The 23,731-nt window shown below is 53.2% G+C and overlaps 1 protein-coding gene across 2 annotated transcripts in view; it reads left to right on the top strand.

The window, feature by feature from the left end:
- CDC42SE1 (CDC42 small effector 1) overlaps positions 1 to 23,731 on the top strand; it is a 55,186-nt gene that overhangs the window by 11,371 nt on the left and 20,084 nt on the right. The window contains exons 1-2 of one of the 2 annotated variants that reach the window (XM_043535104.1): positions 16,393 to 16,721; positions 18,187 to 18,524. In XM_043535104.1, the coding sequence (XP_043391039.1) occupies positions 18,471 to 18,524 (54 nt within the window). In that variant the 5' untranslated portion in view covers positions 16,393 to 16,721; positions 18,187 to 18,470. Of the gene's footprint in view, positions 1 to 16,392; positions 16,722 to 18,186; positions 18,525 to 23,731 lie in introns of those variants that run through there. The other variant, XM_007068106.4, reaches the window with a different exon arrangement.

Raw genomic sequence — 23,731 nt, 5'->3', positions numbered from 1 at the left:
TCCAGAGACCGCAACAGAGGTGGGGCTAGAACTGTCTTAGGTAACTCCCTTCCCCCTGTGTGCCTCAGTTTCCCCTCCTACCCCACGTCTCTTCAGCCTGTGAGCTCTTTGGGGCAGGGACTGTCTCTCGCTGTGTCTGGGCAGCACCCGGCCCAGTGGAGCCTTGATGTCAGTTGGGACCTCTCGGCACCACTGTAATGCTACCACAGATGGGTGGGTTGGGTCTGGTTTAGGGTGGATCCAGTGGCTCTTCCCCGAGGCCTGGTGTGGAGACTCCCATGCGCACCTAGAGCTGGGAACCTCCGACGTGACTGAGGTGGGGTGGGCAGAGGGTTGGAGCAATTTTCCTGTTCTCCCCCTCGTCCCCGTCCCGCCTTCATAGCACCAGAGAGACGGGCCCTGGCAGGGACGTTCCCTGCTCTGGCAAGTGGTGGATTCCTCCCTGCTCCAGGTGGAAGATTCATCCAAGCCGAGCAGGTCGGGGCAGGACGGGCAATTCCGATCAGGCCCGGCCCAAGGCGCGTTCCTGTGCGGCAGCCATGGCCGCGGGTTCCAGCCTGCACTCAGGCAGGTCGGGGCCGGCCGCCGGCGCCAGCTGATGGGGAGGAAAAGAGATTGTAGGGGGATTTTCTCCGCACAGACAAGCGAAGCCGGCTGGGTTAGTGCAGGGTCTGCCTGGAAAAGCGATTAACAGACACATGCTCACTCCTGCCCATCCGCCGCCCCATTTCCAGCAATGCACCGCCCCTGCTCCCATCTGCACCCCACACCTCCCCCCGCTTCCACTGACATCTTCAATTCATTCAAATTAAGGCCGCTGTAATTCTGAACGGGAGGATCCACACAGGGGTTTCATGCAGTTTAACGAATCCACTCTTTAAATTCACATCTTTTAGTTAATTCAGTTTAATGTTCCTGATTGTGACTATGTAGCCCAGGCCTAATTCAGAATAAGGGGCTCTTACTCTAGAATAAAAGTGTCCACAGTTATTCCAGAGTAGCTATTCCACTTTAATTCAGATTAAGGCAGGGTGTGAGTTCAGTGCCCCCGTGTAGACAAAGCCGTACGCTCATGTGGCACTCTTGCCTGCCTCCCAACGCACTGCTCCTCGTGCCCCAATACCACGGTGATGGCTGCATTACAAGTGCTGTGGCTGAAAGCACCCCGCTAATGTGCATGTCCCTTTCCTGCCTCCCCCACTCCCCTTTAGCATGCCCAGCAGGAAGTTTAGCCCTGTGGGCACCCGCAGGGAAGCAGGCTCCTGGTGGATGGTGCCTGTCCAGGAATGCGGCTGTTGGCCCATCAGGGAGGCCAGATGGGCGCTCTGCGAGGCCTGTCGGGGAGCCGCTGGATGGAAACCAACCTCCCCGACAGCACCATGGGGCCTGGCCCCATCAGCATCATCTCTGGCCTGGGCAGCAGGATGCTCCTGAGCTGGGTCTGCAGTGACAGAGGTGGCGGCAGGTCCATCTGGTACTTTTCTGGTGTCTCATCCCCCACAACCCCTGTCAGAGCCAGGCGACTCCTTGGAACGACTGTTGTTTCAGGCCTTGGCACGGGGCCCAACTCCCAGATAAAGCCTCTGGCCGCCGGATTCCTTGAGCGCCTGGCTCTTGCGCGCCTATAAACAGCCACGCGTCTCCCTCTGATAGGGGCCCTGGCTGGTCAAAGGATCTGTGCTAGGCGCTGATAAACTTTTAAGAGTTCTTTGGACGTGTTCTCCCCTGGCCTCTGGATCCTTGATGCTCTGCAGGTTGCGAGTTGGTGGGCCCTATTTTACTGGCTCCTGGTGCCATGTGAACGTATCAGGAGCGTGTTTGTTCCCAAGTCCGAGGCGAGTGTGAGGTTCCCAGCTTTGTGTAGTTTGTGTGCAAGCATCTCACGTGTATGCCTGCGGTGCGTCTCGGTGCGTGTGTGCATTGCAGCCTGGGAGTGTCGGTACCTGTGGATGCTTGTGTTTGCACACGCATGTCTGCAGGCACACCTGTCTGTGCACACATGCCCATGTTGGCATGCCTTGACACGGATGTTCTGGGTACTTGTGCAAACCAAGTGGGCTTCATGCATGTGCAGGCATGTCTATTAACATGTCTATGTATGTAATGGCTCTTTGGCACAGTAGCATGGCCCAGTGCTTGGGGCACTAGCCCAGAACTTGGGAGACCTGGGTGCCCGCCCTCCCACAGACTCCTTGTGTCACTTAGCTGCTCTGTGCCTCAGTTTCCCATCTGTACAAAAAGGAAAATAGCCCTGCCTTGTCTCACAGGGTTGTAAGGATAAATATGGGGAGTATATAAGTACATAAGGCATACGTGCGTGTCTACATATGTCTGGGTCTGACCCAAACAAGCAGCTCTGCCTGTTGGCCTGATCCGACGGGGTCCTGCTCCCATGTGGCCCCTTCTCTGACAGCCCAGAATGCCCCATGTGTGGACTCTTCTCTCCTCTGTGCGTGTCAAAGGCCTGGTGGCGTTGTTCCTTCTCTTCCCTCATGCCCCAGAAGCATCACTAGCCTAGGGGTGAAGAGACTGGAGCGTCCCTTCCCAAGGCTCCAACCTTGAGCTTTATTGGCCGTTTAGGGCACGGTTAAGACTCTTCCCCAAGTGGCCTACACTGGACGTATATTAATGAGAATGGCAGATAAACGAGATTGCTCCTGTCTTGCCCTTGTTAGCAACGCGAGTTCCCCACTTGCCCACCCCCTTTGAGCAGCACCCCACGGAAGTTCTGGGGCCATCTCTGCGATCAGACAAGACGTTTGGAGGGAGTGGAAGAGGCATGTCACCCAAGTGGATGCGAGGCAATGCTGGGCTGGCCACCCGTGCTGGGGGAGGGGCTTCCCACGTCTCTTGCTGCCCTTTTATCAGCGCTAAACAAGTCACCCCAAAGCTCCCTTGTGCCGAATGGGGAACTACAGCTGGGTGTGGCGATGAAGCGAGCCTTTGTGCCGTCCGGCGTGTCGTGTGTCAGGGGCTGCACATCAGATCAGCCTGGTGTCCTGCCTTCTCCTGTACTGGGTCGCACTAGGGCTCCCCTCTAGCTATAGGATGCTGTCCTTGGCGAGGGTGGGCAGGGGTTCTCCCTGAATACAGGGATCTGTCTGGGAGAATCTTCTAATGCCTTCCCGTGCCATAAAGGATCCCCCTAAACCCTCTCAGAGCCTCTCTAAAAGTGACCAATTTTCTTCCAGCCCAACCCGTTTGTGTCTAGCGACTCTAGGCCTTTGGCCTGTGCCCGTCACCGCAGTATCTGGGCATCAGCTCGTTTGGGGGCAGGGAAAGTCATTGGCTACGAAGCCCTTTTGCTTTGCCAATTCCGGCAAAAATGGGGCCCATCAATTCCCCACTGGCTGCAGCTCCACCAGGGTCTAGCAAAGGCAGGTGGTGCAGTGCAGACGGGGCTCGGGTGTCTCGCCAGGCTCAGAACTAGGGCTAAAACACCTTCTTTCAAAAAGACCTGCTCTAGCTCAAGCAGGAATTGTTTTGGGGCAGTCCCATGGCTTGTGTTATACACCAGGTCGGAGGAGTCGGTCACAGTGGTCCGTTCTGGCCAGAGAATCTGTGGATAATGGATTGTTTTTCCACTTTTCTGGCCGAACCTCAAACACACCCATAGTTTTGGGGTGCTTGAAATTTGAATTCAAGTTTCAGTTTGTGTTCAAGGCTTTTAAAGCCTTTTTTGGAATAAAATTGAGATCAAATTTGAAAGGAAAAGTTTTTCAGAAACAAAACATATTTTGATTTTTTTTTTCTCTGAAATTTTTTTTTTTTTTTTTTTTTACCAAAATGATTTGGTGATTTGGACACACATTTGTCGACCCAAATCTCCTCTCCCCCCACTCTAAAAAGAAAAGAAAAGTTTCTACTGGAAAACTTCTCCCACTTCTACTCAGAAGATGTCTCAATGCTTTTGTGTGTATGCCCGTGTCTTGGCAGACAGCATCTCCTGAGGCTACCGAGTGGGAATCCCCCAGGCCGAGCCAGGTTGCTCTCAGCCTGGCATTCAGACTGGCGTAGCTCTGTCTATACTAGCACTTAGACGATTGTCAGCGCTGGCACGGCTGCACCCAGGGCCGCCTATGGGCACAATGTGGGCAGAGCTGGCTGGACGTTTGGCTGCAGGGTGGGGACCGTGGTGGGCAGATGGGGAGATCTCCATGTAACCTGCAAACTCAGCAGAGTGACTCCAGGAAATAAACCCCAGGTCCCCTGCTGACCCCTTTCCAGTGCCGCTTCTCTGCTGAGTCACCTTTCCTGGCCTCCACAAGCCGGCCGATAAACACCAATTTGCGTGTTTGCGTCAGACAAACCCGGGGGGTCCTAATAATTACTCTGCCGCGCGACTGGGAGGTCTGGGAAGAAAAGGCCAGCTTTGCCCTCGGCTAGTCACGTGGGCTAAAGTCACGTGTCTAATTTTCCTCTTTCTCCCCACCCCCCGACTCCCCCCGCTGTCTTAAATATGCCTGCTCTGTCTGGAGAAGGAGCAGCTCTCGCTCAGCTTTAGGGTTCTATTAGATTCTGTCCCAAATCCTCCTCTTCTCAGCCAGATTCTGCTATTGCCCCCTCTCTGGGGAGGGTCCCTGAGCTCTCGGCAAACAGTGAATCAAGCTCTCACAACCTCTCTGGGAAGTGGGCTGGTATCATTATCCCTGTTGTACAGGTGGGGAAATGGGGGATCGGAGAGGAGAGGTGATTTGTCAGTGATCACGCAGCGAGTCCATGGCAGAAGTCCCTGGCTCACAGTCTTTCCCCCGCTTCTCTAGCCATTAGACACAACTTCCTCTGAAGCTGGGCTAGAATCCAGGTGTCCTGGCTTTCAGGCTGCTTTTCTAGCTGCTAGATAATGCTTTCTCTGAGGCTGGCCCAAGTACTGCCCCAGACTGCTCTCGGGATGTTGAATACCAAGGGGGTCAGAGGGATCGAGGCTGCGGGCCGTGTTCTCCAGGGAATGTTCCTTGGGGATGTCTCCAACAGGCATGTTCTCTGTGGTGGTAACAGCAAAGTTCTCTATCCACCCTCTCCTGGACTGTTGCTGCATGCCACCTTTAGGGGGGGTGGAGGAATAGTCCCTCTAGGGCAGCCCCGTGTCCTGGTGACATCTCTGCCTTCCAGGGGGGGCCTCGGTGGGTCTAAGGACACATCTGCACAGACCCGGCACTGAAGGCACTAACCTTCCGGTTAAACTATGCAATGAACCTACATCCCAGCTGCATCCACCTCTCGCCCTCTAGGTCCAAGGTACGTGGCCATTCGCACTGGGCTTGACTGGTTCCATTCCTTCGTCCTATTCCCACCCCTCACTTTCCGAGTGTTACAGATACCCCAGCAAGCCACTCTGCCAGCGGCTGTGCATTGCCTTCTCTCCGAGGGCTATGCACAGGGTGGTGTGATAAGTTACCACCCAGCGCCTTCTAAGCAAGCACCTTTATTCTTAAGGGAAAAGCATTCCGGAGAAACCTGAAAAGCAAGAGATGTTCCTATACGCATGTGAATGGCTGCCCCGGGGGCACCCCTCAATCTTAGGGGGCCTTGTTGGCCAAAGTCCCTCAAACTCTTCCACAAGGATTGGGGCCCCCTGGGACAGAAGTTCCTGTCCATTTGCTGCATCCAAAAGAAACCCCGTGACAGTTTAAGCTCCATTGTTTGAGTCTCTGGGAAGCCCAGTTTGAACCAGGCTATGCAACACCCCATGGGATGGAAATTCTCTGGAGTTCTCTATAACTGCAGGTAATTCCCCTCCCTCCCCCCCCCACCCCCCCACTGGTTAGTTCCAACAGGAGCTCTGGGAGGAAGTACAACACAATTGTACATAAACCATTCGTAACATAGTGGTCCCCAAGGATACTGCATGGGATTGCAACGTCTGTCACAGCCTCTCATCTGCTGGCATCGCTGCTCGTGTTCCTTACGCCATCCCAAACGGGGCCTCTTTTGGTCCTGCCACCGCTCGCTGGCTGGCAGGAAGGCACTTAGAGACACGCCGCCCTCCTGCTGCCTCCATCCGGCCCGCTGCCTCCACCCCGCAGCTGGTTTTCAAAGCACTTCCTCCGAACGGCTGGATCCTCAGGTCTGTGTCAGGCAGAGCCTGGGGAGAAAGGGGCTACGGGGAAGATCAGCCAGCCAGGGATTGAGGGCTGATCCTGGCCGCATGTGCCTGGCTGGCATTTAACTGGGCTCCAGGGGCTGGATTCGCACGAGAGCTCGGCACCTCTGGTCCAGGGCTAGCCGGGGAAATCTGGCCTTGAGTGACGGCCTTTGAAAACGCAGCCCCAACGGTGGGTGCTGAGTCCTTGAAAACCTGCCCCTGAATGCACAAGTGATTGGAGGCAGGGGGGGAGGGGGAAGTCTGGGGTATAAAAGCCACCCCCACAAACTTTCCATAGCTATTGTCTGTGGCCAGGATCTCATGACACAAGTTTCTCCAGCCCACACGGCGCTAGCTCTTATGGAAAGCCCAGTTTCCTGCCACGCTTCAAATTCCCCTCCCCCAGCGTATGTAAAATCCGAGAGAGAAGTTAGTTTCTCACGTAAAGATCAGTGGTTGAAAAGAACAGCCGAGGGTGTCTCCTCTCCCTGCCCGTGGAAGTGCTCAGCTATGCCTGGGCCGTGCAAGTGCCCTGGGTATGTTTGCACACACGTGTGCAGGTGCATGCACCATGACCGTGGACTCCACCCCACAGATCCACCTGCTCCAAAGCTGAGCTCAAGGGAGAAGCTCCATTCAGTAACACTAGTAGACTGATTCGAAGCCTTTGGACCTCCAGCCACTAGCAGGCACCGTCTGTAATCGTATTCGTACTAGCGGGCGTGTGTATTTAGGGTCTGTGACTTGATATTGTCCCTAGCATGGCGTGATGATGCAACGGCTGGTGCCCGTGTTGTGATGTCGTCACTTTGTCTCTTGGGTCTAATGCAAAAATTCCTCCCCTTCTCCCCTCGCCGGCCGGGAAGAGGAAGAATGAAAGGGACCCTGTCCGAATCCCGAGGCCTACTCCATACTGTGCCCAGCCTTGTGCGCTCGTCTCTGAGAGCAAGGCAGGCCGTGGAGATGCTCAGCGCGCCCTTGATTTGCGTTGTACGTGTTGGTGGTTACCTGCTAACGAGAAACATGACCAGGCCTCCGGGGAAAAGGGGTGCTGGTATGTCTGTGAATCGCTGGGGGGTAGGTCAGGACGCCAGGGCTTATTCCTGCCTCTGCCACTAAATATCTTTGCACCCTTGGCAAGTCACTTCACTTCCCCGTGCCTCGGTTTCCAGATCTGTCCAAGGGAGCTGATGAGCGTGATCTACCTCAGGGTGGGGGCTGGGTGTGGGGGGTTAATGAATTAGTGGTAAAGGGTGTTTAGCTCGCTGGATGAATGGCACCATAGAAACACTAATACGACTTCCTCCCGGTGAAGGAGCCCAGCTCTCTGCGGGAGGCAGACCCAACTGCAGCCAGCTTGCAAACGTGCGTACAGTAGCAGGCCTGGTTTAGGGGACAAGAAACTGTCCCTGTGCTTGGGGAGTCTGGAATTAAGACAGTTTCAAGCCACCTTGGCCCTCCCCCTGTTCTGGGGCCGCGCAGGGCCCTTCCCAGCCTTCAGCGGCTGCCCTGAATTAGGGCCAGAGCAGGTTCTCAGCCCCCGTGCAGTGAATTCCAGCCAAACGCCCCTCATCTGCCCTCTGTGCTGGGGGCTGGGAGCAGGGCTGGCACAGAGCCCTTATGCCTGCCCCACACTAGCTGTGCCCAGGGTTTCTCAGGGAGTGGGTTCTGCCACTCTGGTGGCATAGAGGGGGCCTTGGTGTAAATGCGGTGCTGAAATCGACAGCTGTCTCTCTCTCTGCTGCTTTGGCTGGAGCAGGCACCCAGGAGGGGCCTGCGGCAAATGTAAAGGAGAGGTGACTCTCTCCCCCCCCCCCTTCCCCCCCAAGTCAGGAAGCACACGGCCCAGGCTTGCCGGCAAATGCGCCAAAGGTTCCCTTTCAAGTCTGCTGCACTCGGGCTGCCGGGGCAGAGGAAGTGACCTTTCCTGTTTTCCAACGTGTAATCAAAACAATCCCCCCTCTAGACCTGCGTGCGGCAAGGGCTGGCGTGACGCAGCAAAGGGCTCTCGCTCATTCCCCTACCTCTGGGAAATGTTTTTCCTTTTGGCTGATGAAGGCCTGGGTGACAGACAGTGTTTCCCAGTAGAACTATGCTGGGGTGTGATTGTTTTACCGATATAAATATCCGGCTACAATCCCTAGGGAGGGCTCGGTTATACTGGTAAAAATAACACCACCACCTACCTCTTCTGTAGCTGCTTTTCCATCCCATCTACACTTAAACCGCTACAGCTGCCGAGCTGCAGCACCTCAATGTAGACAGGATGTGGTCTCCCATCGGCGTAAGTCATCCACCTCCCTGAGGCAGTAGCTAGGATGCCGGAAGAATTCTTCTGGTGACCCAGCGCTGTCTACACCAGGGGTTAGGTCCGCATCACTGCGTCTCTCCGTTGCGGCTCTGTCACACCCCTGTGCAATGTGTCTATGCCGAGGTGAGTTCCCAATGCAGACCAGCCCCTAGATCGCAAAGCACTTTTCAAAGCAGGTCGGTATCATTGTCCCTATTTTATATGTGGGGAAACTGGGGCAGGGATGTGACTTGCCCAAGGTCACCCAGAGCCAGAATAGACCCCAGGTCTGCTGAATCCCAGGATAATGGGACTAGGCCTAATGGGAATAAGCTATATGGAATAAGTACTCTTGGACAGTTCTAACTGTTCCCCCGCTGGATGGGGGTGTTGTGTATAGTTAAGGCACTACACGTTGTGTGTGCAGGCAAAGACTGACCCAGAATTGCTAGTATGCCCTAAGGGCTCAAGTTCCTTCAGGTTCACCCACAAAATAATACCTTCAGCTCTCAAGCATCGTTCTCTATATTTTACAGTTGGGGGGAAACTGAGGCATGGACACACAAGGCAAGGAACAGAACCCAGATTTCCAGGCTAGGCCTATATCCATTTGTCTGCCACCAGGCTACAGACACCAGCACCAGCTAATCCAGGTTTGAGTGGGATTTGGGGTGTTATCCCAGGCTTCCTTGGATTTGCCGAGGCGTGGCAGTCCTCCTTCAGTGGTTCCAAAATCCCAGTTGGTGACTCGGTGGAGACGATCCCCAGGGCACGGGAGTGGGAAGCAGCTTGAACCAGGATGGGTTCGTGCTGCAGGAACAGGGCCCGATCCTCTTCTCAGAGCACTGGAAACTAGGGGTCATTCGGCCATCACGCTTGTAGAAGAGAAGTGGAGCCCATGCCTGTGGGAACAGTCCTGCACTGAGCTGGGTGATCCAGAAAGTCTTTCCCAGATCTCCTAGGTTATGAAAACCCCCTTACCGCGCGCACCCTCCCACCCCCTGCCCGCAAAGTTATGGATTGGAGTGTTGGGTTCTAGCCAGTAACCACATGAAAACCACCCTTTTCTCCCCCTGGCTGTCTGGCCTGCTGAACTGCCCTCTGCTTATTTGTTGTTTGGGCTTTGAGTCAGTGCCCAGAGCCCAGCTGAAAATAGATTTATTTTCCCCCTTCTCCTTTTAGAATTTAAGGTTTTTAACCTCTAAGAACTGCCGGGAGGGGACAGACTATTTATAACCCCATTTGTCAGGGTTTGTTTTGGTCTTTGCATGGGTGAACCTTCTTCCCTGGACAGATTCCCGGTGCAATGTCCTGTTCTCTCCCTGGGCTGGAGTCTCCTCTCGCTTACACGGGTGTAAATCAGGTGGGACTGCGCTGATGTTAAGAGGTGCCTGGCAGAGCACATGTGGTGGTGCGTGCAAATACGCACGCTGTGCAAAAGGACCGGCCCTTTAAGCAGAACCACACACTTCAAGGTGGCTGGAGGCTGTCGCTGGTGGCTATAGGGAGATATAATCTCTTTGAAACCAGAGGCGAAGTGCAGGGTCCCCTAAGCAGGAGGAAGGATGAAGCGTTCTGCAGGGCTAGACTTTCCTCCGATTGAAATCCATCAGCAAAACTCCCACTGGCTCCAAAGGGAGCCAGGTCAGGAAGAGGGCTGTTCATACCCAGCTGCTGCTTACCCCTCACTCTGCTGCTCCCGTTCCCCCGTCTCTGAGCTGTACCTGCTTCCCTTAATGAGGCAAACCCATTTTAATTCCTGTTACCCCTGATAGAGCTCTGGGGGAGTGAGCTGGAATCTATTCCGACTCGTGCATCGTCTAAAGCAGTGCCACTCCAAGTGGTGGTCCATGGACCGGCGCCGGTCCGCGAGCCATCGGCTGCCAGTCTGTGCGCACATTTGCCGGTCCCCCACATCAGATAGCTTGAGAAGCACTGGTCTAAAGGACCCTCCGATAGCAGCATCATTATGGGACGTAGGAGGTGGAAGGAACACGGCTGTGATTTCCAGCTCCTCGTGCAGATTGCAGTGTGGCAAACTTAACACCCCCCATAACCCGCCCCCCCGCCCCCCCGCAAAACCCTTTAAATCTTCAAGTGAAGCACCCTTGGGCTGCTGCTGATTTCCCCTCTGATTTTGGACCCGTTGCTTCCCCTCCCTCTACTCAATCTATAAACGGGGTGATGGGAATAACGCCTGTCTCCTGGGCGTGGCGAGAGGCTCCGCACATTGATATCCTTAAGCCAGGAGGCGCTAGAGAGAGGCGGGGGGGAGGTATTGAGTTGCCAACAAAGCATAAATATGGACACCCAGGCTGTTGTCATCTCTGCTGAGTCACTTTTCTAACCGCAAGCTCCTCTCTGGCTGCTGAGTGTCATGTTCTCCCCCCGGCCTGGCCCTTCTGGTGGTGTGATCTCTGTGATGTGCCTTGTTGGGGTTGTAACCCTGTTGGGACACTGGGCCTGTAACTCCATCAAGCCCCGGGCACCCCTACAGCCCTGTGCGAACAACACCCTGCCGTCTGTTCTCCTGGGACAGGAGCTGGTCAGACCCTGTGTGCGGATAGTAGCTAGCACAGGCTGAGCGAGCCTGGCCGGGAGCTAGAGAACCACAAGGTCTATGTCCAGTAGCCTCCCCTTCAGCATCATCCCAGCGGTGTCTGGGCAGAGCGAGTGACCCTGCAAGGATGGCCGACTCGGGGCCCGATCCTGAGATGTGCCGAGCTCCCGCCAGGTGTGCCGTGCACGCGACCCCAAGTCGAACGAGTTAGAGGCTCAGAACCTGGTCTCTGCTTTTTTTAAGGCCCTTCATGGCCTCTCCTCGCCTGATTCTTCCTCTCATGCCCACATGCCAAATTTTCTCGCCAGTGCCTTCCTGCTGTGTCTCATGCCACCCCCTCTGCCTGGGCAAAGCTATGCCCTAGTTCTGCAAATCCCCCCTCTGCTGTGAGGTCTGCAAACAAACGCCACGCTGGTTAGCTGACCTGCCCAGCCGCTGCTCAGCAGAACCGTATCGCTGCTCCCAGATGGGGAGGAGGAGAGTTTGCTGTATCCACCTGTTGGTGGTGGTCCTTCTATCCCATTGGCTGAGAACGGCAAACCACAGCCGCTGGGAGCTGCGGGTGGCCGTGCCTGTGGACGGTCGGTGTAAACAAACTGTCTCGCGGCCCGCCAGCGGATTACCCTGATGGGCCGCAGGTTGCCCACCACTGTTCTATAGGTTGTGAACTCCTTGGACAAAAGCAGTCTTTGCCGCACGTGTTGGACAGCACCTTGCACCACAGGGCTTCAATCTCGCCTGGAGTTTGTTGGAGCTCCTGCGAGGTAAATAACGCGGCAGCATCAGGCGTAGCACGGTCGGGTTTGGAATGATTCAGCCAGCCAGATCTCAGACAAGGTGGGGAAATTGCCAGCCCCATTTCGGGTTCTGTAGCAGGAAGCGTGATGCCTTAGGGGCTGGAGTGGTTTCAGGACACACTAGGAGTCGGTCAACTGACACGCCAGGTTAATGAGCCACGGGGACAATAACGAGAGGCGATGGCCTGAAAAACCTCCCCCTGCAGAGCAGACCTCACGAGAAACACTTTTGATGATGATGGGGGGGGGGGGGGGGGGCCCCCCCAGAGAGAGAAGAAAAAAATAAATAAAATGCAGTCCCGTTCAGCTCCACTGAAAGCAGCTTCCTGTTATCTGAACAGACAGCCGTTTTCAAACCGGGAGGCCTTGTCTCTCGCCCCGATCTTTCTCTATGGGGAACTAGCACTTACCTTACTGGTGAAGGAAGGAGCGCAAAAAAAAAGGCCTTTTGAGAATAATCTTATTACGATGGGGAGCTGCTTTGTCTGGCAGTTTGTGTACTTGTTTAATGAATTTAAAGGTGACCTGCAAGGGGTGGGGAGAAGTGGACTTGGATCCTTCTGGGCCTTGTCTATGCTGGTCAGCCGGCATGGATTTACCAAGAACAAATCATGCCAAACCAGCTTGATTTCCTTATCTGACAAGGTAACTTGTTTGATGGATAGGGGGAACGTGGTGGACATCATATACCTGGACTTCAGCAAGGCTTTAGACACAGTTCCACATGACATTCTTGTAAGTAAGCTGGAGAAGTGCAGATCATTATTGGTTAAACAATTGGAAACAAAGAGTCACGATTAATGGAATGATGTCAGATTGGAAGGAGGCCTCCAGTGAGGTTCCATGGGGATCTGTTCTGGGTCTGGTGTTTAACATCTTTATTAATGACCTGGATGTAAGACTAGAGAGCAGACTGATCAAATTTGCAGATGACACAAAGCTGCAGGGGCGGGGGGAGTTGCAAACACTTTGGAGGACAGACCTAAAATTCAGAGGGCTCTTGATAAACTGGAGAACTGGGCTATAGACAACAAAATGAAATTCAACCATGACCAAAGTAAGGGTCCTGCTTCTCAGCAGTGCTGCTGCCAAGCCAGTTATCCCCCCAGTCTATATTTGTGCATTTGGTTTCTCTTCCCTTAGCACTGCTTAGAAGGATCAGGGAGTTGTGGTGGATCACATCCTCCACGTGAGTCGTCAATGTGATGCTGTTGCAAAAAAAAAACCAACAAAAAACAAATGCCATTTCTGAGTTGCATTAACAGAGGCAAGTCCTAGGAGGTGACACCAATGCTGAATAGAGCGGTGCTTAGGTCTTCAGCTGGAGTAGTGTGTCCAATTTTGGTCATCGATGTAGAGAAACTGGGAAGGATCCAGAAGCGAGTGACAAAGATGATCCAAGGGATGGAATGCAAGCGCTGCAAAGACTGAAAGAACTGGGTATGTTTAGTTTGGAAAAGAGGAGATTAAGGGGGGGACGTGATAGCAGCCTTCAAATACTTGAAAGGCTGCCATAAAAAAGATGGAGGAAAAGTGCTGTCTATTGCCACAGAGGGCAGGACAAGAGGCAGTGGGTTCAAACTACAGCATGGCAGATTTAGATTAAATCTCAGGGAAAACTTCCTAACTGTAAGCACAGTAGGACAATGGAACAGACGCCGAGGGAGGTGTGGAAGCTCCTTTCATGGAGGTTCTCAAGAGGCTGGAGCCATCTGTCTTGGATGGTTTATTCCCAACAAATCCTGCATCTTGGCAGAGGCTTAGACTTGCGGTCCCTTGTAACCCCATGATTCTATGAAAATCTCTCTCCACACCCCCTCCATTTAAGGGCTGAGGAAGCTATCCCATCTGCAACTGTTTTAACACTGGAGGACCTGCAGAAGCGGTTTCCTTATGTCCTCATTTGCATCTACGGGCAGCGGTTCCCAGCCAGACTACATCTCCCATGATGCACCATGGTGATGGCAGATGTAGTCCTACCAGGCTGCCTGGCCTTTAGAGAAGAATGGGAGCCCAAGCTAACTGCACTACGACTCCCATGAGGCACTGCGGCAGCATTTCAGAATTGACAGATTCTGTCTTTCAGCAAAAAATTCAAATGCTTCTGTGGAAAATTTTGATGAAAACAAATTTGGGTGTGTGGTGGAGGAGATCCAAAGGTTCCATGAGAGGTGGGGGGAAAATACCTGCTTTCTGACCACATCGAATCCAGATTCTCTTTAAATTCAACCTTCTAAGCTGCATGTCTCCAGGCGTGTCCTGAATAGGACATGCTGCCGCTGCCAGTGGACAAGCCCAGGCTATGAAGGCAAATGGGGTCTCGGGTGATTTATTAAACAATAAATCCCCTTTGATATTGTACCTTTCACCCCAGAGTGGTTTATGAATGAGCCATATAGACATTGCTTCACCTGTCCCTGAAATGCAGCCACCTCTGGGGCTGAAAGCAGCGTGGCATCTCTTTAGCAGCCTCTCACCACAAGTTTAGGACCGGATCTTTTCTGGATGAAATCAAAGGGATGGGAAACAAACCATAATTAGACTGACTAGATTGCAATTTAGTTAACTCTTGTGAGGAGCATCATGGGTTGGATCTTTAATGACCCGGGAGTGGCCAGGCCTCTGTTTGATGTCTTGATTCAAAAGCTGCTGGATCCAGCGCATTGGATTCAGTACCTGGTTAGTTCAGTTTCACTATTTGGTTTTCTGTGGCGGCTACTCCTGTTCTGACATGTTCCTGCCCTCGCTGCTGAGGATTAGAGTCAGCCGCACGGAGTAGCTAGTGCTGATCGTGTTTCCTTTCCTTTTATTGAGTCAAACGTTTGAGTCAAAGCAAAAAGTCAGTGGATTTTCAGGGGAGTTGCTGGCGCCATGCGGAAAGGCAGTGCTGTCCAGTGGTTAGAGCACAGGAGACCTGGGTTCTGTCCTGGGCTCTGCTGTGTGACCTTGAGCAAATCACTTCCAGTCTGCATGACTCCCTTTCCCCATCTATAAAATGGGCCTGGTGATATTTGCCTGCCCTTGCAACGCGCTTTGAGCTCTCGAGAGAGAGAGCGTTGAATGAGAGCGAGGGGTTCTTTGTAAAGTGCTTGGAACTCCGGGGCATCTCAGGGCTGCACGCTGCTGTGCGTCCGCTCTCCAGATACGTGGTGAAAGGCTGGATGTCCCACAACACTGGTAGCTATTCGCCACTCTCGCGTTTCCTGGGGTCAGCTGATTGCTGCAGGGGTCAGACGGGATCTTTGTCTACCCCTGTAATGATAATATTGTCTATTTCTATAGCATCATTCATCAAGTGTACACACAGCCACACGGACATGCAGCCGCCTCTGGGGCAGAGGGTGGCAATTGACAGGTGCAACTGTAGGGAGTGGAGGAATTCTGGCCTAGGAAAGTAGGGCAGATCCCTACTCTTAACGCTCCTGGATCTTTAACGTTTGTATCCAGCGAGACCGGATTTGGGGGTGTGAAGTTTTGCCCATGAGCAATAAACTGTAAGGTTTGAGAGAAAAGGCCGCTGTGAACTGATGGATGCAGAGCTCTTAAGCATGGAGCCACCTGTGTAGCACCCTGTGGGCCCGCTCAGCTGGCCAGGTGCAGCGTGGGCATTTTGTTTTGTGGCCCGCCATCGCTGAAGGCGTCAGGATCTTGGGCAGCGGTTCTAACCTGGACCACTTCCCCCCCTGCCTCGCTGCACCGCCCGCTTGGGAAATGGAGGCTCCGCAGCCGTAGCAATGATGCTCGCTGCTCCCAGAGGCCCTGCCCTGAATAACTCCGCGCCGGGGAGCTTGCAACGGCTGTCGACTCTTTTCTCCTCGCTTGCGCTGCAGCAGAGCGTCGCTGACCCGCCCTGCTGGGGCGGGGGGAAAGATCCCTGGATCTGAACAGGGACAGAGTCTCTCCTGAGCTGTAGGGATGGGAAGCCGCGACCCTCCCTGAGCCAGCGTGGCTCAGGAACAAGGGGTCAGCGTATCAGAACAGAGGAGCTGGGCTGTTGGCTGCAACCACTGCCACTAACAAAGGGCGTGTTCCCAGCCGCCCGGCACTGGCTCGTGCAGGGGCATCCGACTTGCTCGGTGGCCAGGGCCGTGTTAGCCGCCGTGCTGGGGTCTGGGAAGGGTGTGTCAAGCTCACCCGGAAGAGGGCAGCTTTGCAGACCTGTCAGAGAACAGCATGTGCCTCCAGGGCCAGCGAAGCGAAAGATCATATTTAAAGATGTTGTCAATAAAGTAAATGCATTTGTGAGCCCTCCCTTCCTCTCTCCATTCATGTGCCCCTCTGGGCATCACCCACTGCCTCCCCCTGCTGTTCTAAGGAGGAGGGGCTGGGAAGTAATCCTTCCAGGATATTGGCAGCAGGACTCCTGGGTTCTATTCCTGGCTCTCCCACTGGGACATTGAGCAAGTCCCTTCCCCCTCTGTGCCTCAGATTTCCTCCTCTGACATGGGGAGAATCGTCCTTCCCTGCTAGACAGAGCCCTGACATGGCAGGAGATGCCAAACTGTGCCCTAGACAGTCGAAAGCTTCCCAGTTCACAGCTTTAACGGGGGCCCCTTCCCTGTCTCCACTCAGCCCTGACCCCTGGGAAAGAGCAGCGCAGCCTATTCCAGACCAGCACGGGCCACCCTTCCCACCGACGTATCTGCCGATCTTTCCGATCCTTTGGGCACATTGTAGGAGGCTTTAAGCTGGCACAAACTGGGAGCAAAGAGAAAGTTCAAGGGGAACTCGCTGACACAGTGTTTAGAGCTTTGGGTTGCAGCTGCCGCCCAGGAAGTGGTTGCGGCTGTGTCTGGAGAGTGCTGCAACCCCACCCAGAGCCTCTGAGAAGCAGACCTCGCACCTCCTCTCAAAGCAAACCGGAAGACGCTCGAACCAAAAGAAGCCGAGCTGAGTGGCGTTGGGTGATGTCGGTCGTTAAGGATCTGGCTGTCTGGGAGCCTGCGGGGGTCGTGAACCCCAACCCCGGGCACAGCAGACATTTCTAGGGTATTTGCTGGGATGTTGTTTCTGATGCGGGTTGCAGTGTGGGCGTGTGACAGAGAGAAGGGTAGAAAATATTAATAGATTCTAAGCCCAGAAGGGATCACTGTGATCCAAGTCCAGGGGTGGCCAAACTTTACTGATCCTCCAAGCCGCATACGATCATCTCCGGAAGGTCAAGAGCCGGGCACACCTGCTTGGCGCTTCTGCCCTGCGGCAGGGTGTGGGGGCTTGAGGTTTCAGCCCCCCAGGGAGCGCCTGCCGGTGCTCGGGGCTTGAGCAAGTGAGGTACTGAAGCCCAGCCCTACAGGAGGCACCTGCCGGGCTTCAGAAGTCCCTAGACCTTCCTGCTCCTTCTCCCCCACTAAGGGGCAGAAACCCCTAGCCCCACCACCCGCTGCAAGGCAGAAGCCCTGAGTTCCCCCCCACATGCACCCCGGTAGGTGGAGAATAGGGGGGCTCTGCGAGCCGCACTTTAACAGTAAAAGAGTGGCCCGCAAGCTGCAGTTGGGCCACCCCTCAGGGAAGCCATAGGACTTCATTCTTATTTGAACTAGAGCATGTTTTTTAGGAAATATATTTAAATGATCCCCAGACTGCAAAAGAAATGAGCAGAGTTCAGTGACTACTAATGCTGCATTTCTAGGGTGACTTTTTTTTTTGTGCACGGAACTCAAAGTGCATGTTGCACCCATTTTACAGATGGGGAAACTGAGGCCAGGATCAGGGAAAGTGACTCACCGCAAAGTCATGCAGCGAGTCAGTGGCAGAACTGGGAATGGAATCCAGACTTTCAGGCATCCCCCTTCCCCAACTGTTAGACCACACTTTTCTCCCAGTGATGTGGGAACAGAATTCAGGAGTCCTGCCCCACACTCCTGGTCAGCACATAGCATTTGCCATAGCCAGATACAGTCACAGGTCTGTCTAGTCTGGTGTCCTGCCTCCTGCTGTGACCAATCCCTACTGGAATTCCAAAAGCTAAAAAATTGTGCAATGCTACCCCATGGGGTAAGAGACTTCCTTCCTGACCCCTGCCGCTTGTTCCCTGAAGCATGAGATCTGTTAATCAGATGTATTGTTTAACTGACCAACAGCACAACCTCTAGACTTGGGAAAGTGTGCTGCTGGAAGGCTACCTTGGCTGGCGTGGGGGAAGCCACGACTCACAGCCTAGTAACTCAAGGGCCCTTTGTGTTCCTCTGAGACGGCTGGAGTCCTCCGTGCACAGGGGTATTTCCAGCTTATGTCTGCTTGGGCTGACTCATGAGTCATTCTCTTCTCTGCCATGGTGCCCTGGATGAAGGAGACACTGTAACCCAGCCCTCTGGAGATGATGGTACCTCAGCCGTGGCTCTGTGGGATGCCCGCAGGGTGGGGGAGTAGCTGGAATGGAGTTGTGCCCCACAGATTGCCCGTGCTCCGATGCATCCTGATACGTGTCCTAACCAAATCTCTCCTTCCTTGGTAGGTGTGGCCAGCGCAGGCTTTGAGCTGGGGGACCTGAACGGTGACCCACGACCCTGAGAGCTGAAGGGAAAGTGACCTTCCCCCGCTTCCCTGGGGATTTCCTAGCAGAGACCAACTACACCTGCTCCATGGAGTGACTCAGAGCAGGGCCTGGGCTGCCATTTCTCTTGGGTGTAGACCCTCCCAGTTCAAGTGGGAGTGAAGCCGGGGGCCGGAGAGCCTTGACCACATCTGGGAGCGGAGCGACCAGAAGGAAAAGAAGAAAAACTGGAAGCCTCTGCAAATATGAGTGATTTTTGGCACAAGCTGGGCTGCTGCGTAGTCGAGAAACCACAACCGGTAAGTCGTTTCCATGTAAACTTGTCACCTTTTGATGCCGGCCGCGTGGGACGGGGCGGGAGGGAGGTATCGTGCAACATGGGCACGTGGGGTTTGCCTTACCGGATCAGCCTACTGCTCCCGTAGTCTGGTACCCTGACTTCATCCCAACTCCTGCCCTACCCGATCGGTTCATTGATCCACTTAATCTGCCAGCCCCGGAGGAGAACATCTGTCAACCCACCCTGTCATGGTTATAGAGCTAGCTGCATCTTGGAGCGCAAACCCCACCGCCCCGGTGTCCGGGCTCTCCTGGGCTGGCAGTCTGCAGTTCCCCACCCTTCGCCCGTGTCTACATGGGGACGCTCAGGCTTTGTCTGCGCTAGAAACGCTGGAGTAGCGCAGCTGTAGCATGTGAATGTAGGACTAACTACAGTGACAGAAACTGTAGTGACATCACTGTAGCAAATCCACCTCTCGGAGAGACGGAGTAATTCTTCCATCCACCTAGCTGTGTATACACTGGGGATTAGGCCGCCTTAGCTGCGGCGCTCGGGGGCGTCAAATTTTTAATTCAGATTCACTTTCCTGAGTGTCCCCGTGTAAACGAGGGCTTAGACTGGGCTCTAGGCTACAACATCCTGTGCTTAGCCAGTGGGGCTGACCGAGCTTGGACAGCTGCGGTTCTTCCCTTCGGAATTCTGGGACCAGACCCCTGGTTGTTTTTAGCAGTAGGAACCAAGCACAAGAGAGGAAAGGGTTGCGGAAGAGGCTACAGGCGTCCCCAAATGGTAAACGAGGCAGGCGTAGCTTCTTCAGTCACTCCCCACAGGTGCCTGTGTCTAAGGGTTGGTCTACAGTGAAAAGAGAAGTCGCTCAGGGGTGTGAAAAATCCACCCCTCCCCAAGCAACATAGTTAACCCAACCTAACCGCCAGCGCAGACAGCGCTTCCAAGCTACGACCTCTCGGGGAGGTGGATTAACTGCAGCGATAGGAGAACCCCCTTTTCTTGGAGTAGGCAGTGCTTTACATTGAACTGCGACAGTGTTGCAGTTGTCGGTTGGTTGGTGCCGGAGACGAAATCACCAAGCTAACAGATCTGCCATTGTCTCTTAACAACTCTTAAGTGTTTGCTGAGTGGCGGCTATCTAGAGCCATTCTTTGCCTTCCTGCTTGTTTCTGCCCCCCTCCCCCCCATTGAATTGAACCAATATATTCATACAGTAACATCCCAACAATCAGGTCAACACACAGCATTCATCAATTCCAGAGCAGCTCCAAATCCAGATCACCTGGCTCCTGCATTCTGGATCACACCATTGAGCTGGCTGACACTGAAAACTGCTGCCTCTGCAGAAAGAGGCAAGGGAGAAGCCCCCAGTTATGCTTGGCCAATGGTGCAGTTCTGCAGGAGAGAGATTCCTTCCTGGCCCCTGCTACAGTCAGCCCTGAAGCATGAGACTTGATCGCTCTTATTTTAGGCAGCAAAGTTAAAAAAAAAATCGTTACTGGCCACCCCATTGCCCAGCCCCATTTGTAAAGAAGGGCTCAGTTCAGAGAAGCAGCTTCCCAAATGAGGCATCGTGCAGTTCCCCGCCCCGTTTGTTTTCTCTCAATAATTCCAGTTCAGATCTGCTCAGTGTAGAAGTAGTACTCTGCTTTAAGTCACGGTTCTGGGAAAGTGATCTGGATTCGGCACTAGCTGGTGCATCACCAGTGCTTAAAGCTTCTGCAGCAGGAATGGACTAGCCTGGTGGTGAGCTGGACCAGAACCTAGCTCACCCTCCCAGAGCTGGGCGTAGGGTCTGTAGGGCTAAGCAGCCAGGATTCTGAATACACATGCAGGGGGCAGGATGATTTGCTTAGGAAGGAGCCTTTCTCTGAGTCACTTTTCAGACTAGAACGACGCGGTGAAATCCAGCCAGAACGTTTAACTCTGCCCACTGAAACATTACCACCTTGTCCGAGTCCAGGGCTGTCTCACTCCCATGCTCCAGCCCTGGCAGTGTTTGTTCAGGGGGTTAATGCATCTTCTTTCCTGGCTCCCCTTTTCTGCGCTGAATCGTCATCTAGAGGAGCAGCATGTTGGGAATCCGCTCCCCTCTGCTCTTATCCTGGCCAGCCCAGAGGAGCAGGTATCTGGAGCAAGGCTGCGTCCTGGAGGGAGGAAGCCTGTGGGTGTTAATGCAGAGGGGGATTCCAGGAGAGGTTTTGCCCCCTGGGGGAGCCTGGCACATGTCCCAGGATTTAAGACTGGGTAGAGAGATACAGAGAGGCTGTTCCAGGGCTGCAGAGAAGAAGGCTCTCGCACCAAGAGGCGCAAGATGGTGCTGAGGGACAGAGAGGCCAGTGGAGGAGGAGAGCAGGGTGTCAAATTCTAAGGGGTTGGAAGGCAAGTAACTTGCCCAGAGTCACGTGGTGAAACAGTGGCAGAGCTGGCACACAAACCCAGGAGTTTGGATGCCCAATCCTGCGCACTATTCATTACACAATGCTCTTTGCCATCTCCCCTTCCATCTGCTCAGTCCTTCTTTTGTCTGGCCTGCTTTGCTCAGTCTCTAGCTGTTTCTCTCCTCCTCCAGCCCAGACGAACGCACACACAGGCACCCCGTCAGTTGGGAACCGGAGGGGGTGAGTGGTGCCAGCCGAATACCAGTCTGTGAAGCTGCATTGGTCCTGGCACCGAAGGCCCCTTGGTGATAAGAGCCATGTTCCCCTCTCGTGGAGCAGAGCGCGGAGGCAGGAATCCACCGGCGCTTGCTGCCAACTTCCAAAGCCTTCATTAATTCGCTAGCTTGTTTGGGCCTTTCTTTCCCTAGGCTGGAATGTACTTAACCCTTGGTGTGCCTGGCCCGGGGCAGGCCTGGTGCACGGTCGCTGCTGGGTGCGTTCCCTCCTCTGCAGGTATGCGGGGGACGTGCCAACTGGACTCCTCCTAGACTGCATTTGGAGGTTGCACCAAGGTCTGACCGCAGAGAGTTATTGTGTGCGGCTCCCTGCTGCTGCGCCACCCTCCCCTTTCTGCTCTGCTGCCAGCCATCTGTGTTTTCCCCCCCCCATCTTCCCCCTCCCCACACACAGGCATTTCTCATAGAAATCTAAAAATAATCTTCTGCCCTGAAATGCGAACAGAAACTTGTGAGCTGGTTCCCTCTGGGGCCCTGGGCTGCTTGGAGTATCGGCATTAACCCTTCCAAGGAGGAGTTTGGGTTTGATTCAATCAAGTTCATCCTCCTTCCACAGACGCATGATCCCCATTCCTCTGCCCCAATCACCTTCCTCCCAGGCACAAAGAGAGGTCTGGTGTAAACCCCCATATGGCGCTTGGCCCTTCGGCCAGCTCATCATTTAGGCCACCCCTTCCGGGGTTACAAATTCCAACAGGACCACTGTCCCAGTGCCATCCCCAGCCAGCGCTCAGCCCCAGCTCGAAGCTCTGTGCCACGATACCAGTGGTTGGCGGGGAACCCAGGCCCACCCCTACAGCAGATACCAACCCAGGGACCCTACCAACCAGCAATCCAGGTCCTCCGGCCCCTTTTGATGTTTCCCTGGGCTTCTTCCTACCAGCTTCCCTATCTTCTCCTTCCTCCTTCTGGGTTTCTTGTCATGCTCTTCTTTCACGGCAAACCAGGCTTGACTGGTCAGTCTATAGTCACCACCACCTCTCCTGTTTAAGTACCCAGCAGTTTATATTCTCTCGTTCTGCCCTGTGTCTAAAAGGTAATGGAACCGCACCATTCTAATAGTGTCCCCTTTCCACAATATTTTCCATAAATAACCTAATGTAACATTTGTAACTTTAAGCCATTTCAATTTCTCAGAGCTTTTCCCTTTCTTTATCAAACCCCTTACATATCCAGGACAGGCGATCCATTGTTTCTTTAATGTACACATAGTCCACCTTTGTGTTTATTGAGTTGAAAAAGATTTGCATTCAAACCACAGGGGCCAATTAATACTCCACACAAAATCATTTCGTTTTTCCCATCCAGGCCCTAAGGTACGTCATTATCTGCAACTCTAGGGCACAATCCAAAAAATCTTCTTCCTTTGTTTTTGTTTTTTTTTTTAATTGATCCATATTTTTTGCATTCTTCTCTTAAATTTTGCTGTACTAGGCTTTTGAATTCCTGTCTAGTCATGAGACAAGGTGAGGGCAAGGTAATCTCTTTTTTTTTTTTTTATTGGAGCAACTTCTGTTGAAGAGCTCTGTGTGGCTCAAAAGCTCATCTCTCTCTCCAATAAAAGATATTATTTCACTCACCTTGTCTCTCTAATAACCTGGATTGACATTGCTCAAACACACTGAAGGGTTTTTCTGTATCAAGCCTTCCATTTCTTACAGTGCTTTTAGCTGCTTTGTCTGCCATTTCATTCCCTGTTAGCTTGATATGGGCTGGAATCCAAGCTAATGCTACATTCATCCCCATCTGTTCTAGTTTTGTTATGCGAAATACCATTTCATTGATTTAAATCACTTCTACATAGGGAGACACCCATTTTGTTATTGAAATAAGGCTTGATATTGAGTCAGAAAAGATGACTGGCTGCCACTGCTGGCTGTACATCACAGGTCCAGTTTAATGCCAGCATTGTTGCTACTAGTTTGGCTGGCATGACGGCTACAAAATCGGCTATTCTTTTAGATGCACTAATTCCTGACTTTTGGTACACAATATGCTGTTTCCTACTCTTCCTGTTTTTTTCTTTTTTGGACCCATCTGTATATATTTGACAAAAACGACTCCACTTTTCATCTAGATACTGGGTACACTTACTTTTTTCATACCTATTGTCTCCTATTTACCCTTAAGTTTATCAAATAAATCTAAATCCACATTTGGACGTGTGGCTTTCCATCCATAACTAATTTTCCCATGACTAAAAGTTTTCCCTTCGTTTAGCTTTTCCTTGTCTTTCAACTCCTGCATCCATGTTTTAATTGGACAGTATGTGGAGTTCTAACGTTGAGTGTTTTTAGTTCGCCTGTTGAAATCCCAACAATCCTCATACACTTGTTTGGTATGTTTCATCACTGCAATCCCCATTATCTTTGGCCCAGAAAGTTAGATCTAGGAGCTTCATTGGTGGTGGAACTGGCATTTCACTAGCAGCTGGCTGTAACGCTCCTGTGGGTGTTGTAATAAAATGCACCACACACAACTCGTAGTGCCTGTGCTTGTATTAAATCTAATTGATCAAGTTCTGCTTCTGATGCTTACCC

The sequence above is a fragment of the Chelonia mydas genome, chromosome 24, assembly GCF_015237465.2.
Source record: "Chelonia mydas isolate rCheMyd1 chromosome 24, rCheMyd1.pri.v2, whole genome shotgun sequence".
Taxonomy (NCBI): domain Eukaryota; kingdom Metazoa; phylum Chordata; order Testudines; family Cheloniidae; genus Chelonia; species Chelonia mydas.
This window is presented reverse-complemented; position numbering and strand designations above follow the sequence as displayed.